General features: G+C 38.7%; 1 protein-coding gene across 3 annotated transcripts; it reads right to left on the minus strand.

The window, feature by feature from the left end:
• Positions 1 to 462: 462 nt before the first annotated feature.
• Positions 463 to 18,462, minus strand: LOC117295760 (tyrosine-protein kinase transmembrane receptor ROR2-like). Of its 3 annotated transcripts, none has more exons than XM_033778499.1 (18): positions 18,271 to 18,462; positions 16,518 to 16,661; positions 15,810 to 15,917; positions 13,778 to 13,866; positions 12,416 to 12,472; positions 12,195 to 12,267; positions 12,040 to 12,084; positions 11,682 to 11,899; positions 10,933 to 11,028; positions 10,083 to 10,206; positions 9,853 to 9,972; positions 9,411 to 9,578; positions 8,208 to 8,257; positions 7,331 to 7,414; positions 6,385 to 6,599; positions 5,377 to 5,514; positions 4,113 to 4,281; positions 463 to 1,270 (listed from the first exon to the last, which is right to left on the minus strand). In XM_033778499.1, exons 2-18 carry the CDS (start codon positions 16,654 to 16,656, stop codon positions 1,064 to 1,066), a joined length of 2,100 nt encoding a protein of 699 aa, XP_033634390.1. In that variant the 5' UTR covers positions 16,657 to 16,661; positions 18,271 to 18,462; the 3' UTR covers positions 463 to 1,063. The 3 variants fall into 3 exon arrangements, with proteins under 3 accessions (XP_033634390.1, XP_033634388.1, XP_033634389.1); XM_033778497.1 differs by having other exon boundaries at positions 8,208 to 8,389; XM_033778498.1 differs by lacking the exon at positions 12,040 to 12,084 and having other exon boundaries at positions 8,208 to 8,389.
• Between the last annotated feature and the right edge of the window lie 1,005 nt (positions 18,463 to 19,467).

The following is a 19,467-nucleotide window of genomic DNA, read 5'->3' on the forward strand; positions in this document are numbered from 1 at the left end:
GACGATCATCGTCTCCGGGCTGGTTAACTACATGTACTCATAACACGTCTTCGGCTTCTCTCTCGTCCGGTGAGATCCCCTTATCGCTAGAGCCCTCACTTTCCTCTGAAGTGCCTCCCTGAAATGCCTTTTCCTCATCTATACTGTGGTTTTCCCAAGACCCGCTGCCATCGGACATTTTCGCTGTTTTTTTGTGTCAAAAAAATGCAGCCTATAGTGTCCGATGTTATTCCACATTCAATGTACATGTAAAATGCACGCACACGATCGACCTGACACACTGTGTACAGAGCTTCGGTACGTGGTGTGACGTCACACACTGTGTATGAATGGTTCGTGGGTCACCGGCTTTTGCCGAAACTGAGTTTTCTGGGTCGGAGTACGCCGCGCGAATTTGTGTTTTTTTTTGCATAAAGGAAAAGGTTTTATTGAATACTACTAAAATATCAGTCCTTATTTTACATTTCTTGTACAAAAATAGTAATATTGGCTATATCAATAATCCGTTATAGTCCATGTTTAAACAACAACAACAACCAGAGATGTAAATATCCTACTTGATTCTAAGTATTAGGCCTATACGCATTGGTACATGCGTTTATGCATTTTAATAAGTATCTGTATTGAGCTGTTCTCTTAAGATCTTTACAAGAAGTAGATGCATCTTATTTGTAAGAAAAGAGGAGTCAAACATTTCATCTCAGGCAGGCCATCGTGACACCCAAATCCTAACTTGAGATGCTTTGTTTCACCCATTGGTTTCTTGATATTATTGACTTTATGTATGTTATTGCTATAGTATACTCAGTTCAGTAGCATCACGATTGCAATAAACACAAACTGGTTTACATATGGCAAAAACAAAAGCCCCTTCATTTTAACCATTTCATTAATTACCAACAATCCTTTTCAGAAGCAGCATTTTGAGCAAACTTATTCTTCGTGCCATTTTATATCATGTTTGCGAACATTATTTCTCACAGCGCCCTGTAACGCAGGCTTGTAAATCAGAATGCTTAAATCCGCGTAGTAAAGACCTCGACACCACCGGTTATTCTTGTATTCATTCAGTCAGCGTCATTTTGTCACTGTCACGAAAACGATCAAACTGTATGTCCTTCATTTCCATGAACTGCCCTGAGTCATCACTCAAAGTACCATCGGCTGTAAATGGGACAAAGTCTAGTGTCCTGACACTCTCTGGAACTTCACCCGTGATGTGTAGCCATAAATTCAATTCGTCTGGTTCTCCAGATAGATTAGACAATTCCTGAAACAATTGAAGACAATGATTCATACGGCAATGTTATAAGAGTAGTTAGATGTGATATAACGTTTTATAAAGGTCATCGACCCGTCACAAAGTTCTCCCAAAAAATTCGCTAAAAAATATTAATGATCCTTAACTCTGTCGCAATCAGTGTCGGACATAATTTCCGGTGGCACAGAATTAAGTTGCTCAACACTCAAATTGTGTGCATGCAAACGGTAACAGCATGAAAACAGCATGAAACGGTAACCTTTATGAACCATCATTAAAATTGAACTGTAGTTCCCAATGGGTGAGGGATAGCATTGTCATTGTGGAACTGTAGTTCCGAGGGGTGAGAGATAACATTGACATTGGGGAACTGTAGTTCCAAGGGGGTAAGGGATAACATTGTCATTGGGGAACTGTAATTCCAAGGGGTAAGGGATAACATTGTCATTGGGGAACTGTAGTTCCAAGGGGTAAGGGATAACATTGCCATTGGGGAACTGTAGTTCCAAGGGGTGAGAGATAACATTGCCATTGGGGAATTGTAGTTCCAAGGGATGAGGGATAATATTGCCATTGGAGAACTGTAGTTCCAAGGGTTGAGGGATAACATTGTCATTGGGGAACTGTAGTTACGAGGAGTGAGGGATAACATTGCCATTTGGGGAACTGTAGTTCCGAGTGGTGAGGGATAACATTGTCATTGGGGAACTGTAGTTCCGAGTGGTGAAAGATAAAATTGCCAATGGGGAACGGTAGTTCCGAGGAGTGAGGGATAACATTGTCATTTGGGAACTGTAGTTCCGAGTGGTGGCAATATCATTGCCATTTGGGGAACTGTAGTTCCGAGTGGTGAGGGATAACATTGTCATTGGGGAACTGTAGTTCCGGGTGGTGAGGGATAACATTGTCATTGGGGAACTGTAGTTCCTTGGGGTGAAAGATAACATTGCCATTGGGGAACTGTAGTTCCGAGGAGTGAGGGATAACATTGTCTTTGGGGAACTGTAGTTCCGAGTGGTGAAAGATAACATTGCCAATGGGGAACTGTAGTTCCAATGGGTCAGGGATAACATTGTCATTGTGAAACTGTAGTTCCGAGTGGTGAAAGATAACATTGCCATTGGGGAACTGTAGTTCCAAGGAGTGAGGGATAACATTGTCATTGGGGAACTGTAGTTCCAATGGGTCAGGGATAACATTGTCATTGGGGAATTGTAGTACCAAGGGAGGAGGGATAACATTGCCTTTTGGGAATTGTAGTTCCAATGGGTCAGGGATAACATTCTCATTGGGGAACTGTAGTTCCAATGGGTCAGGTATAACATTGTCATTTGGGAATTGTAGTTCCATGGGGTGAGGGATACATTGTCAATATGGAACTGTAGTTGCGAGGGGTGAGGGATAACATTGCCATTGGGGAACTGTACATGTAGTTCCGAGGAGTGAAAGATAACATTGCCATTGGGGAACTGTAGTTCCAATGAGTCAGGTTTAACATTGTCATTTGGGAACTGTAGTTCCGAGGGGTGAGGGATAACATTGCCATTGGGGAACTGTAGTTCCGAGTGGTTGGGGATAACATTGCCATTGGGGAACTGTAGTTCCAAGGAGTGAGGGATAACATTGCCATTGGGGAACTGTAGTTCCGAGGGGTGGGGGATAACATTGCCATTGGGGAACTGTAGTTCCAAGGGGTAGGGGATAACATTGTCATTGGGGAACTGTAGTTGCGAGTGGTGGGGGATAACATTGCCATTGGGGAACTGTAGTTCCAAGGGGTGGGGGATAACATTGCCATTGGGGAACTGTAGTTCCAAGGGGTGAGGGATAACATTGTCATTGGGGAACTGTAGTTGCGAGTGGTGGGGGATAACATTGTCATTGGGGAATTGTAGTTCCGAGGAGTGAGGGATAACATTGCCATTGGGGAACTGTAGTTCCAATGGGTCAGGTATAACATTGTCATTGGGGAACTGTAGTTCCAAGGGAGGAGGGATAACATTGCCTTTTGGGAATTGTAGTCCCATGGGGTGAGGGATAACATTGTCAATAGGGAACTGTAGTTGGGAGTGGTGAGGGATAACATTGCCATTGGGGAACTGTACATGTAGTTCCGAGGAGTGAAAGATAACATTGCCATTGGGGAACTGTAGTTCCACTGGGTCAGGTTTAACATTGTCATTGGGGAACTGTAGTTCCGAGGGGTGAGGGATAACATTGCCATTGGAGAACTGTGTTCCAAGGGGTGAGGAATAACATTGTCATTGATAAGTGTAGTTCCAAGGGGTGAGGGATAACATTGTCATTGGGGAACTGTAGTTCCAAGGGGTAAGAGATAACATTGTCATTGGGGAACTGTAATTCCGAGTGGTGGGGGATAACATTGCCATTGGGGAACTGTAGTTCCAAGGGGTGGGGGATAACATTGCCATTGGGGAACTGTAGTTCCAAGGGGTGAGGGATAACATTGTCATTGGGGAACTGTAGTTCCACGGGGTGAGGGATAACATTGCCATTGGGGAACTGTAGTTCCAAGGGGTAAGGGATAACATTGTCATTGGGGAACTGTAGTTCCAAGGGGTAAGAGATAACATTGTCATTGGGAAACTGTAGTTCCGAGTGGTGGGGGATAACATTGCCATTGGGGAACTGTAGTTCCAAGGGGTTGGGGGATAACATTGTCATTGGGGAACTGTAGTTCCAAAGAGTGAGGGATAACATTGCCATTGGGGAACTGTGTTCCAAGGGGTGAGGAATAACATTGTCATTGGGTAATTGTAGTTCCAAGGGGTGCAACATTCAACACCAACAGTTAGATTACTGGAAACAGTTTGCTCTTCTTGATGCTTACATTTGATTGAACGGTTTCCGGTTTGACTCCATCCATACTTGCTGCTGCCCCATCTAGGTCCATGTAGTCCGAGTCTTTTGCCAATAACTCATCTAACAACTCTGAGAGTTTAGTAAAAGAAGGTCGCAATAAGGGATACTCCAACCAACACTGTCTCATAATATCATACCTGTAATTGGAATAAGGGGAAAATAGAACTGTTTCAGGTCGTGTTCCATCGTGAAGGGATTGTATTCCTTCATAGTTTTATGCAGGGAGTCAAAGAGGGAAATTATACGAGAGGTAATAATGCCCAAAAATTCGTTGTTGCAAATTGCTTACCAACCAAAAAGGACATTTTGTAAAAGTGTAAACAAATAATGTGAGTAGTTGCTCTTGCAAACTGCTTACCAACCCAAATAACATAATTGCAAAAAAAAAAACGCAAATGAAACGACGTTTCGATCTCACCAGAGTCTTAATGACAACACCTGACAAAAACTAGGGAAATGGAGACGGGGGGGGGGGGGGGGGTTCAGAGAAGGGGCTGGTCCAACCACAACAGGTTGGAAACACAAAAGACGGATACAAGGTAGACAAAGTATGGGATATCTGTGGCAAAGACAAACAGTCGTTAATCATTTCCTTCTAGTATGTTCAGAGCGTGGGGTTAAACAGTCTGGGGCGCATTGTCCACAGTTTCTCCCTTTTCAGCCACATAGGGACCCATAGAGAGACTAGTATCATTGTTCTTATCTATTAGGTGAAAATTGACAACAACGGGAAAATTGTCGCTCTCAACATTGTTGTTGTTAAAGATCATTTTGCAATAACCAACTCTCTAGAACGAGCCTTAACTTTCTGGAGCGATGGTGAATTTCTAGGGAGCTATGACTCCTGGAAACATGTGGCGGAAAAAATCAGAATCATTACAACAGACCTGTTGGAGTCCCAGGGCATGACTGGGTCATGTCCATCGTCTTTTGAGCCTGGACTACCAAGTGGGTATCTTTGGTCGAGTATTCGGTCAAGATTTGTGTTGGTCTCGGGGAAGTACTTTATGTGGTTAAGGCTGGATTAAAGAGTGGCACGTTTCCTGATTCCATGATAATCTTTATAACATAGAATCAGGAAACGTCAGAGATTTTAAAACAATGTTAGAATGACGACATAATTGCCTCTTAAAGAAATTTGAGTTATAATTAGACCAATCTACCTCGTGATCAGACAAACCATGGAAGTAGAAATAGTGGACGCTGACGTAAAGGTTACATAGTGAACTTACACCTCCAGAGGGCAGCCTTCTGGTTGGTCCAGACGATAGCCTCGCTTTAATTTGGGGAGAAGCTCCGCATTCTGTACACCCTGATATGGGGCATCTCCTAGTGTGAAAATTTCATACAACACGATGCCGAATGACCAACTAGGAATGAGTGACGAGATCAGAAAAAGAGAAACACGATAAATTTAAAGTCACCTGGAAATAGAATTTTTTTTCTTTCAAACATAAGAGTATATGCTTACGACCAATAAAATTTTTTTTTTAGTAATTTTTTGCACGATTTATATGTTTAAAAAATATATAAAGTTGTTTGGGGGGTTGACTCCGCCTACCCCTTTTGTGACGTCAATCGAGGCAGACTTTGCCTACAATGCGTATAGTAAACACACGTGCAAAGTATTGTACGTCTAAGTCGTGAGTTGGTAAGTTTCAAAAAGTGTTTTCTGCATTCAGCAGCAATACACCTGGTCGGCATTGCCGGAAAAAAGCAAAAAAAAACTGTTTTTGAAACGTACAAACTCACGACTTGGTCCGTACATGTACTTAGTAATTGTGTTTACTCTACGCATTACAGGCAAAGTCTGCCTCGATTGACGTGACGAACAGCGCCCTCTCGGGTCGGGGTCTACTCTTAAATTTGTAAATAACATAACTGATTTTTTAAAACCTTAGTTAATTGTTTGTTCACATTCCACTCATCAAATCACATATATTAGTGACAAAAGCTTTATTTTGAAAAAATACCACTTCCATGTGACTTTAAGATACATTCTCAATATAATTAAAAATACTTTAATTCTAAGCATAGACTTTAATATCACTCACCGTTTCAAATTCTTAAATTTAAATTTAAAGTTTAAAACTTTTCAAGTTTTAATAAATCTCACAAGGAATTGTCATATTATTTTAAGATGAAGTGAAATCGCTTTTTAACAAGAATTTAATCACTCGTTACCATTGAGTCAATAGAGGGTCCTTCCTCTAATCACAAAGTTATGCTTTTCTACTTACACGTCAGCTTCAATCGTACATTTCCCAGTAAGATTGGTCTCCAGACTAACCCATTTCATAGGTCGTTTTTCGTCTGGTTCCAGCCTCTTGTATCCCCGTGCATATATATCAGCTGCTAGACCGAAGTCAGATACCTTAATCTGAAGATTTGCTCCTACCAGAACATTCCTGGCTGCAAGATCACCATGGTAATAGCGTGTCATGGAAATGTATTCCTTCAAAACAATAAACGTAAATTACACTAATTAATATGTAACCAAGGCCAGAAATCACAAAGAAAGGTGATTGATAACAACCATTGCCGACTGAGGCAATGGTTGTACTACTCCTGCGAAGGACTACAACAGGCTGAACGAGATGCTGAGATCTCGGCATATAACTTGTTTTGACTGCGTGATATAAAACAAAATGTCACAATTTTAGTGAGGTTATCCAATGCCGTTTATACATTTCTACTTATTCATAAATTAATTTTGTCTGTTTATTGGTCGACCGTTTCTTTTAATCATCACATTCACCAGGACGGAAAAACAAGCTGAAAAACATGTTTCTTTTCTATACCGCACTATGCGCCCATGCCGATTTCCGTTTGATATTCGCACCCCCCCCCCCCCAATAAAGCAAGCTGTGTACAGTTCTCTTGATAGCGCCCTCTTTTGAATTATCTTTCTCAGCCCATGTTAAATTTCTCAAGTTAGGGGAACGAATCCCCGGCGGACATAATTCCCTGGGACACCGGCACTAATAGGGCTTTGCTTGGGTTATTAGTGCTGCAAACACAGGGGACTTATCAAGTTATTTCATTAGGATGTTGGTACTACACAATGTATCAGCGTGTATGGAATAAAACCAATCCGATTCTTCTTGCCTTAACAAAAGTTTAATTGAATAGATGTTGATGTGACAGTGAAGATGAAGGGAGCACAAGCCATGTTACTTTACTTACCATACCACGTGCTATCTGCCTAGCTATTTGAAGCTTTGATTTTTCAGTAACTTTATATATAGAATCCTCCTCAGCTGACTTACTCTGATCAAGTTGAAAAAATATTGAAATTTAAATTAACCAAGTTAAAGGCAGTGGTAATTACTCAAAATAATTTTTGGCATAAAACCTTACTTGGTAACGAGTAATGGGGAGAAGTTGATAATATAAACCATTGTGAGAAACAGCTCCCTCTGAAGTGACGTAGTTTTGGTGAAAGAAGTTATTTTCCACGAATTTGATTTCGAGGCCTCAAGTTTAGAACTTCTCGAAATCAAGCATCTGAACGCACATAACTTCGTTTGACAAGGGTGTTTTTTTCTTTTATAGTTATCTCGCAACTCTGACGACCAATCGAGCTCAAATTTTCACAGGTTTGTTATTTTATGCATATTTTGAGATACACCAAGTGAGAAGACGGGTCTTTGACACTTACCAATAGTGTACACTGTCTTTAAATCCTAGAAGTGGTTAGGATATGAAATTTTGCAAACAAAACTGAAACATGGCGTTTGCTGTGAGACAATGTAATACAATCGTCTATGAGCTTGAGCGATTAGACGAGAACCATTGGTGGCAAATCCGGAGCATTAAAAATTCACAAGTTTTAAGATTGCTTTGTTTCAAAGCTAGTACTTGGACTGACCATCTTACAAAAAGAGTTCCATTCGTCGACGAGCAATCTAGGTGGTCCAGACCAACTAGTACAGTAAAGGAATCTTTTAAACCCACTTGCGACGTATTTAAGGTTTGTAAAATGTACATTATATAATATAGAGCTCACAAAGTCTGAGGTTAGGTTTAAATATTTTGTAAAAGAAATGATGGTAAATTTTACCTCTCTGCTTTTCCACATGAAATGAAGAAGGTCTCCGTATTTCATAAATTCTGTCAGGAGAAGATAAGGTTCCTCAATAGTGCAACATCCAAGCAAGGTTAAAATGTTGGGATGAGAACCGATTTCATACATCAATTCAATCTCATCCAAAAATTGCTTCTTCATTGTTTCAGTTGCATTGCCTGAGTTATAAACAAGATCATTTTAGAGAATTATACTATGAGCTTCATTTATGAATTATTTCCTCTTTTTGAAGGCACTGTATGGACACTATAGTGGTAATTAAAAAATAATGTTTAGCACAAAAAGTTACTTAGATGAGCAATGGAAGCTGTTAATTGTATAAACATTGTGAGGAACGGCTCACTCTAAAGTAACTTAGTTTTTGAGAAGAATTTTTTTGTTTTCTCACTAAAGTAATAAAATACTTCAGCGGAAGCCTTTGGTGAGGGAGATGAGAGCACATACATTTTTGGAACAGGGGTGTTTTTTTCATCTTTCTCTTGCAACTTCGATGACCAATTGAGACAAAATTAATGTTCACAGGTTACTTTATGCATATCTTGGGATACGCCAAGTGAGAACAATGGGCTTTGACAATTACCAAAGATGTCCAGTGCCTTTAAATACGGACCATCAATATGATGACGAAGCTGCATTGCGAACAAGTAATAACTACCGCAAAAGCAGATTTGCCTTTCGGTTTCTGCTTGTGACATTACTTGGTCACAAGTACATGTTGAAATTATGTAATAATTTTGATTTAATATTTGCCCGGTTTAGGCAAAAACACAGATAAAACAATTTCAAATGGTGTTTACCCTTTAATAAGTGTTATTTATTTTATTTTATTTCCTTTATTTATTTATTTATTTTATTTTTTGGGGGAGAGAGGGAAAAACACAAACTACTTCGAAGTCGAATGTTTCTCAAAATGCATTATCCAAAGCTTCTGTACTTCCTACCAAACAAGTTTAGTGCAGTGGCGTAGTGAGAATATTGTATATGATTCACCACGCCTGACAAAAGGTGAGAAATGTCACTGAGACATTGAATGCAGTAAACGTGAACAGTTTAAATACCCTCAGGACATGATATTTGGAAAATCCAATTGAGGTTTTGCTCAATACTCAGGTTAATTAAATGTTCTTGTATAAATGTAAGCAGTGTCTGCTGCCACCATGTGATCTCTCCCTTACTTACCTTTGATACTTTTGACTGCAACAGGGTAGAAGCCTGCTATCCCTTTTAGTGAACCAAAGGCTACAGCTTTGTACACAACACCAAAGCTTCCTCGTCCGATCTCGGTACTACCTCTCAATAAACTCCGGTCAAATTCCTTTTTTGAAAAGCGTTCAGAACGTCTGGTATCTATACAATGATATAATTTGTTTAACGTTTATTCAAAAAAATTATATTAACAACTCCAACTTTGGTCATAGAAAGATGATATTGCGCAGTCCATTGCGTCACTTTAGCAGGTAAGTTCCTTTGCAAATGGATGTATGAAGTTTTATACGAATGCAAATTATTAATGTTTTAATACTATAAAAAAAAAGTCAAACATAGTTATGCAATTTGTGATTTTTGCCTGTGTTTAGTGAAAACTACCAACTTTCGAGGTGTACTACGAAGTTGTACTTGCCCTTTACAGATGTTATGCCGGATCTTTTACGCCAAAGGCAGATGAAGCAAATCACCACAAACAAAACAACAAGAGCACCGGCTGAACAGCTGGCCACAATTATCCAGAAATCATCTGGAGCTGAAGTAATATAAAATTGAGATTGCCACGGTTATTCAACAGAATGTCCAACCAGTTGGTAAAATTACGTCCAATGATAAATATTAACGATGATGTATAAAGTAACTTACGAAGATGTGCTTTAGGTGTGTCTTTGGTGATATTAACGTGTTGCAGAAGCACAGCAGTCCTACCAGTACATTGAAGCGAATTGCTCCTGCAGGATTTGTTTCCACTGTTAAGAAAGCCCTGTACCTGGGATAATATGAAAATGTCCGATGAAACGGAATTTTCAATAAATATATTTAGCTGAAATTCATTCATTTCCTGCATATAATAATCCAACCGAAAACAGGGAAGTTTAATGCTTAAAAGAATAAAAGCTAAAGCAAAACTGACTAGAACCTAAAACTGAATGGAAATAATTAACTGGAGAATGAAACAAATAAAATACTCTAGATGGCTCTTTGTAAACAAAGTTCATAGCTTAACATTGATTTTAAAAGGACCACGCGGCAACTTTTTAGGCCTCGCAGGCAGCCTAACTAAACTGAACAAGCATGATGTTGCCTCGAGAAATAAATCTGGTTCCGTAGCAGCAGCTTTGTATTGACGAGATAGGAATCAGACTGTTTAAAAAAGTCGTAACCTAAAACAAAAAAAGTTGCCCCCCCAACACAAAAGGGGGTTTGGGCACTGTTGGGCGTTTTGGGGCTCTGCGTCGCCGCGTAGGTGGCCATTATCATAGAACACCGTAACGTTGCAATATAAACCAAAACCAATACATGATTGGTCAGTGCAATAAGACAATAACATCTTTTGTAAAATGATAGGGTATAGGTAGTCATTGTGCCTACAAGGTGATGTCTTCATAACTCATTGTTATTTGTTTCTCAGAAATTTGAAGCAAACAATTTAACCCTCACTGGGTAAGTCTTACTTAAAAAAAAGCGTATGAAGAATGCCCATGAAGATTCCTACCCTGATTTCAATAACCTCGGTCCAGTTAGACGGAACATCAATTTGAAATGAATGTTCGAATGAGACATCGAACGGGTTAGTGTACATCATCTGGCTCTGAAATTAACATATACATAACAAACCGATAACACTCGTCCTGAATGTAGAATAAAATGTAATGGTTCATGGCACTGTGCTGTCCAATTTAGTGACACTTCAAGACTAGTTGACTAAGTAAAAGCATAAAACCGTACAATTATAATGACACGTTTTATTGACGTGGTTCATGTCGGGGTATAACTTTGTTTTGCCATAATTGACTGGGTTTATTTTGGGTAAATATAATGTGACCATGAACAAACAATACTTTAAGAGTAACTATAAGTATAAATATGAATAGTAAACTTGCGGGTACAACCATGAGTAGTGGAGTGGTGGCTCTAAAAAGAGCCGGTTTGGTCACGACGTTTCGAACAGTATAATCTGCACGTCTTGTTATAACCGGCTCTTTTCAGAGCACCACTCTTTCAAAAGAGATTTTACACATGGTTGTACCCGCAAGTTTACTATTACAATTCATATTTATATTTATAGTTACTCTTATTCTCCACACCATGCAAAGCTTCAAACACAATTTAAATAATACTTTCTAGTCATTGGTTATAGCTCAAATAATGAGACTGAGAATAATTCTTTCAGTTATTTTCGGATACCCCATGTCACAAGAACATGACGACAAACATAACAATAACATCATTACGCATACTTACTGGCGCTGGAACAACCAATTCGCTGGTGAAAGTTTTAAACTGACTGTCAGATCGTATCACCACGACTTCAAACTGCCCTATCATTCTGTCGACTGGTATCTGGGCTGGTGGGTGCCAAAATACGTTAAACATACCGACTGGTGTACCTTTCGTAGTATCTACCCGCGTTGTTATGTTATCCACACGCAGTCCTATAGGCTTCGACAAAATTGGTACAACTGAAATGTATAAAAAAAAATTATGTTATGTTACAACTTGTTTAATTAGTTATAATCATCACTCCAATATAACTTATTCGTGACATGTCAATTATTTCAGTTTTATAATTGAATACTGACAAACTTTACTTGAAACAAACCTTTTGTCTGACAGAACTGCAAATCTTGTGTACTCTCAAAACAATCTGAATTCATTTGACAAAAAGAAAAAGAAAACGTGGTATCCGTTCTAAAACAAGTTTCAACAACTTCTTAACATTTTGCTATTGACAAAGAAGAAAAGAATCGTTCATACCTGGTAGCTCAATAACTCTCAGAGTCGATCGCTTTCCGTTTCTTACCATTGCAGTTAGGTTAGCAGAATATACCTGTGTCCGGACAAAATACAGCATACAATAGGTTTGTCTTGTTGCCAAATGTTGCAGTTTGAAGACGATCAATCAAATCATGATTGACAACAATATACCACAGGTTGCCAAGGAGTTGAGTTTTGATTAACACAATACTGACACTTACATAGATCTTGACATCATATCCAAATGGTAGATCCTTCAGATAAATCGACTCTGTACGCTGGAGGGAGGAAATCAAGAACAGGTATCAGTGGAAAGATCTTTTGAATTGCAAAGATTGTAAGTATCGTATTTGTAATGTTCTGCAATGAGTGTTGACGTCTCGAAGACAATTTGAAGACTGAGAAAATGGTAAAAAATTACAAAACGCACTCGTGCAGTTACTGAATTTTTAGGTTGGTTAATGTCCGACGTTGGGGGGGGGGGTTAAGTTAGTTGCCATTGACCTTTTAGCACTACCCTTTGCGCAAGCGCAAAGTATTGAATGAGGCGCATGCTGGTCTAGCTAAGTGATCACACAATACATGTAGTTTGAACAGGGTCGTAAGCTTTTAATCAAACGAACAAATTTGCACCCTTTGGGACTTCGAAAACAAGACAATTTTTTACTTTTTTGTTGAAAATCAACAAATTTTAAGTTTTGGTGAAACATTTAGTTTCAACAACTGCAGCAAATTGTTCACAAAGTTTACTTTTTCGGACTTTTATGTTGCAAGTTTTAAATGTCACAAATTTGTTCTTTCTGGTTTATAGTTTGACAAATGTGGCCAGATTGTAATCAACAACTTTGTACCAAACAATTGATACATGTATTTTAAATTTAAACAATTGCCGCAAATTTGTCATAAAGTTTACTTTTTTAGACATAAATGTTGCAAGTTTTAAATGAAACAAATTTGTACTGTCGCCAGTAAATTGTAAATTTGTGTACTGTGAAAACAAACAATTTTGTACTTTTTGGTAATACAAAAATAGTCTCATTTTAAATTGAACAAATTTTCAATGTTTTTGGTTTAAAAAACAATCATATTCGGACATCCTGGTACTATTTTCAACAATTTCAGAAGTTTTTAATCAAACAAAACCAGTACTTATTTGTAATACTTTTCCTTTTCTGGGACTATTTTTACCAAAATCAAGTAAAAATGGTCTTTTTGGTAGTTTATGTACTGTAACATTTTTCAACAAAAGTACAAATTGTCATGGTTTATGATTGAGATTTTTTGAATATAAAAGTTGGATTTCATTTAAAAAAGGAAACAAATCTTTGTCTTTTCTTTTATTTGTTCTATAAAAATAGTAATTTTGGTGTAAAAAACTAATTATTTTTTTTGCATTTTTATCCCCCTTTCCTCTCTTTTTACCCCGGGATAGTAGTCCTTTATGCCCCATTTTTGGCCCAGCATGTACCCCATTCAACGTCTATATAGCCCAAGTACCGAATACTTGCGATGAGGTCTATTCCCCGTAAATTGGTTTTATTTATTATTTTTAGCAACGAAATAGATGAATGTTTTGTCCTTACTGTTGTTTTGTAACCAGGGTTTTTAATATCACACGAAATCCCGTATGATATTCTGTCGTAATCGACTTCAACCGCATATCCATCGAAATCTAGAATTATGTGAAAGAAAACAAAATTAATTGTTACAATTAATTTATCAGTGCCTGTCACGCACTATGGTTTTAAAGCATAACACCGAGCCATAAGTCCACGAAACTTCATGTACGCGTCCACACAGCGTGCAGAATGGTGCAAACAAAGTGCTGCATGTGGAGAGCTATTATTGTTCAATTTATTTACAAATGTCCAGTTCAACTAGCTTTGCCACTATTTTCCCTGATGTGGTTATAAATAAGACTGGGCTCCTGTCTTTATCCGCAAGGATTCACGAGCCTCGAAGTGTGACGTCAGATGTTCAGGCTATTATAAACAGAGCTGTGTATAGACCTTATCGCAAATACTCGGTACGCGCACAACAGACGTGGAATGTAGTGCATGCTGGTCTAGCTAACTATCAAATTTGGGTACTAGCTAGACCAGCATGCACCTCATTCGACAGTTTGCGCTTGCGCAATGATATTTGTAAAAAGGTCTATGTACATCTTGAAGAGCGCCCCCTTGAGCTCTCCTAAGTTTATGGTATGGCCTGTCTTTGGTACCTTGTCTTTATCTGCAGACAGGTACCTGCTTTTCAGAATACAACGATTTCATTTGATAAACGTGCAGTGACGTATTAGCTTTCTTTACCTGTGTTCTGATTGGTTCGAAGGTGATTATGGACGGGGATTGATCCAGGTTTGAGGCTACCCTCTTGCATTATTGACGAGCTTTGGAGTGTGACAGTGCTATGGCGTGTGGTAAATGAACTCGATTCACAAAGCTGCAAACACAGCAGTGCAAAACTGCTTGATCTTCTACAAACAAACTATTGGCATCGTGTTGAATATGAACGCCCGCTTGCTAAGAGCCTCAATCCAGCCAAATCGGACACACGATAGTATACAAATTTGAGTGGCTCAGAGTGGAATGGGAGGAATATTATCGCAAGGTAAATTTGGACTGTAGGAACAGTCCAAATATTACCGAGCGATAATATTCCTTCCATTCCACGAATTAAAGCCACTCAATAATTGTTTTATATAACTGATATAGATCCTTGTCATTTGATTAATTTTAAAAGTATAACATTATGAAAAATCACACAAATTACTGGTTCGGAAATCATATAGCGCCGCGTGGCGGCAACAATGCACAAATTTAATAGCAATCGGATCACAACCTTTTGCACAGGTGCTCCTTTGTTTTAGCAGCGGCGCGGCGGCGCTGTACTGCTCAAAAAGATTGGGAACAAAGATGATCCTAACTGTTGAATGGGAAATGCTATTTCCTATTATGGGCAAATAGGTCTTTTTGATCGCCGGTGCAGATGGGAATAGTGAATGTCACCTGAAGTAAGTTCCAACAATAAAAAAAAAAATTGCAAGGATCTGTATGTCAATTATAATCGTTTTTAGAGTCTAGTTCATAAACCGAGTTTGTTGATTATTCTCGATCTTCGCATAGTTTGAATAAAAGACTTATATTTATTTGGATGAGCTTAAAGGTCTAAAGGCCGTGTCCGAATTGGCAGCTACAAAAATACGGTTATGGCTAGATATCCGCTTCACCCTGACTGTAAAAAATATCCGTACAATTTACGCCACTTTACCTGGCTGCTAGGGTGCCAGGTAAAGTGCCGTGAATTTCACGGTGGAAGTTTTGTAAATTGTGCCCTAAAGGAGTTGTTTACAAAACTTCCACCGTGAAACTCACGGCACTTTACCTGGCATCACCCTAGCTGCCAGATAAAATGTCGTCAATTTTACGGATATTATTTTACAGTGTGCTTTGAGTTAACTTGGTAGCAGTCGTAGCCATAGTAGCTAGCTACGACTGCTGCTATCTTAATTCAACGCATGGAGAAGCGAAAATCTAGCCATAGCCGTAAATCATAGTCATAGCAGCTAGCCTCCAGTTCAGATACGGCCTTGGCCTATCTTAGGAAATAACTGACCGTGTCCTGGAGGTCTCGCCCAGCTGACATTAGCCTGGACGCTCCATCCATCTTCAAGTGACGTCACAACCTTCACATCAAACACCACTGTGCTTGAATTCACTCTTTCTGCAAAGCAAAAGGAAACAAATGATCTGATTATTAAAGACAGTTGTTTGGGGACTATCTTCTATAAACCAGCAATCGAAATAAGCACCATCGTACGACATCCTTGACAGAATGTGCTCCCTAAAAACCAACGAAGAATAAATCTTGAAGGTACTGGTCACTACTTTACTCAAAAATAAGTGTTACCATATTACAGACTTACTTGGTCTAGCAACGGAGAGCTGTCTATAGTATAAAACATTGTGAGAAACGGCTCCCTCTGAAGTAACGTAGTTTTTGAGAAAGAAGTAATTTCTCACTAGAATAATTTATTTGAATTAAATTACAGACCTCGGCTGAGGTCTCGAATTCAAGGCATCTGAAAGCACATAACTTGTGTGACAATTTTTTTTTTCCTTTCTTTATTCTCTTGCAACTTCGACGACCAATTGAAAGTGTTCACCGGTTTGTTTATAATGCGTATGTCTAGATACACCCTGTATGAGCCACTGCGGACAAATTTTCAAACATTATTCCAACATGGATAATTTCCCATGAAGCTGTTGAATGCCATTATAGTCTGATAATCATGTATGCAGTAAGTCCGATTGCAATACTCACGTTCCTCATCGCAGCACAATGGTGGGGCAGTGCACACGTCTGGTGTACAACATACCGAACTCCTGGTCGATTGAGTATGATGTAAGAGAATGAAGAAACCTATCATCCATAGCCTTCTAGCTAGACAGGATAAACCCATTGGATCTGTGCACACCGTGGGAGATATCAGACGCGTGTGTAACCATAATGTAATGTGCTGTGCACCCATTGACAGCAAAGGGAACCTTGATACTATGTGGAACTATTCCAGTTACACACCTTCACATTGCTGTTATTAATTTGTTTACGGGTAAATAATAATTATTATGTTTTTAAAGGAAGCATTGTCATTCTCTCTCAACGTGAAGTCAGTTTTGTTTAGTGACATCAGTGAATGGAAACGAAACTGAAACGGTTGCAAGAATGTATTTTTGTTTTTATTGTTTATATTAATACAAGATAAAACAAGATGGGTGTTGCCCTCCGTTGTTGTTTTGAGGTTGTGGGCGTGGCTGTAACTAGACTAGTGGACAAGTCGTTAATGGTCCCATGCAGTTAGATAGTCGAGTTGTGGCGGTGCTTTTCGAGAGGTGTGCCCTCTCGCGAACTGATGCATGGTTGCCGACTTGGACTCCCCATTAAATGGGACCGTAGTTGTGAGAGCAGTCAATGTCGCAGGGCCAGCATTCTCGCGAGAATACCGCCGGAATCGCGGGCAGAGTCGGCACGCTATCACCGCGACAGACATATGACGACTTGTCCACAAGTCTAGTCTGTCACCTGGGATGTAAGAATGCCTTGAAGTGATCTACTCATATTTGCTCTTAGGAACAATTGTCTCGTGTAAAGTTATCATAAAAACTTCTGCTTCAAATCGTCTTATAGTGATTGTGAAGTCCCAAAAATTCAGTTCACACAAGAAGTGATTGTGCTTTTTTTCCCATTGATGCACCGGCTCTGTGAGTTAACCTTCACATTTTAGGACAGTTATCAATGCGGAATTTTCAAAACACAACTTAAAACGTTTCTTTTCAAAAGGCATTACGTTTGAAACGTTTTTCTGTATTCCTTTTACGTTTACTTCCTATTGTTTTATCTCGTTGTATGAATTTGTGTCAGTTTTATTGCAAACATAATTGTATCTGTATTCTAGCTGTAGTTTTGCTTATCTCTATTTAGCTTAATGTTTATAAACTGTACAGTGTTTCAGATTATTAATATAAAACGCTACATTAAAGGGAAGGTACACGTTTGGTAAGTACTCAAAACAAATATTAACTTAAATATCACTAAAATAGTAATTATTTTATTCCTATCTGAAAGCACACAAACTCGTTCATCATTTTCTCGCAACTTAATTCAATGACCAATTTAGCTTAAATGTTCACGGGCTTGTGACTTTATGCTTATGTTGGGATACACCGAGTGAGAAGACTCGTCTTTGACAATATTACCCAACGTGTACCTTCCCTTTACGAATAAATTAATATTATTATAAATTAAATTTACGAAATTAATAATGTTGAAAAACTATATAGTGTATGATAGCCATTTTAGGCTAATGACTTCTGAGTCAGATTCTCAGGTTTCGAGAAACAGTGGATAACAAAATAATTTATGAGACTGTATGGCTCAAAGCTGCCACTGCCAAAGTCAAATCCATGCATTACGAATGACATTGTGAAACCAACAAGCTATTGGGATTACACCGAGCATGTTTTACCATATGACACAATTTTCAATGAAATACAAAACACAATACCGACTGACTTACCGTTTCTGAATATTCACAATGACGCCATATCTTTAGTTACACATGTCATGAACAGTAAACACACCACCGATGTATTAAGAGCTGACACGTAGGTGAAAGTTGTGACTACTATTCAGGAACATGCACAAGAATCCCTCTATATAACCGTTGTTCAATTTACCTAATATGTAATTGAACAACTTCGCCTGCACATTCCCGTCCAGCAATAGTGACAGTTTTGTTATTTTATTCTATGTGCCATTGGCCTTGACATGCTTCAGTAAGTTTGGCATTGTTCTGTGTACTGGAATGCAAGAGAGGTCGAGTGTTCTGTGTACTGGAATGCAAGAGAGGTCGAGTGTAAACGTAGAAAAACAGCTTTTGTTTGCTCGTCAAGACAAGACCGTGCCCGACTGCTTTTCAGACTAGCACTGTGGCGCGATCGCCTGATGAAACCGTGTAATAGCAATTCTCAAAAGGTCCTACTTGTATTCGGGTCCAAATTCGGGTTAAAACTTTTGGTTGTTTAGTACAAGGTGGATTCAAGACACTGGACACTATCGGTAATTGTCAAAGACCAGTCTTCTTACTTGGTGTATCTCAACTTAATGCATAAAATAACAAACCTGTGGAAATTTGAGCTCAATTGTAGGTGGGGGAGGGGGGGGGGTGTTGATATAATTATGTATATGTATTCTTTTTTAAATTTACCTTTAAAAAGCTTTGAACTTTGACTGTTTAATTACCTACTCTTGATGTGTATCTTTTATATGTGATTGTTTTGTTATTGTCTCTTTTTGTGGTGCTTTTTTTAAATGCACTGGACACGATTGGTAATTACTCAAAACAATTGTTAGCATCAAACTTACGGCGAGCAATGGAGAGCTGCTGATAGTATAACATATTTTGAGAACGGCTTCCTCTGAAGTAAACGTAGTTTTTGAGTAGGAGGTATATATTATCACTCAACTATTATATAAGAAATGACTTCAGGCCTGAAGCATTTTATAAGGCATTTGATAGCTCACAATTTCTTTAATTGTTCTTTTACAACTTCGATGACCAATTGAACCCAAATTTTCACAGGCTTGTCTTTTTATGCATGTTGGGAAAACTCAATTTACCAAACGTATCCATGCTTCAACAAGTGTGTTTTATAAATGGGAAAACACTTTTCATGTTTTCATGATGAATAAATAAATATAATTTAATTAAAAT

The sequence above is a fragment of the Asterias rubens genome, chromosome 10 (genome assembly GCF_902459465.1).
Source record: "Asterias rubens chromosome 10, eAstRub1.3, whole genome shotgun sequence".
NCBI lineage: Eukaryota > Metazoa > Echinodermata > Asteroidea > Forcipulatida > Asteriidae > Asterias > Asterias rubens.

Excerpts from the sequence above, each read along its gene's own strand:
- LOC117295760 (XM_033778497.1), bottom strand. The coding sequence starts at position 16,656 with ATGGGTTTATCCTGTCTAGCTAGAAGGCTATGGATGATAGGTTTCTTC. Across the intron at positions 10,207-10,932 it reads CCGAGGTTATTGAAATCAGG|GTACAGGGCTTTCTTAACAG; the intron begins GTAGGAATCTTC and ends ATATTATCCCAG. Across the intron at positions 4,282-5,376 it reads GAAGGCTGCCCTCTGGAGGT|GTATGATATTATGAGACAGT; the intron begins GTAAGTTCACTA and ends TTCCAATTACAG.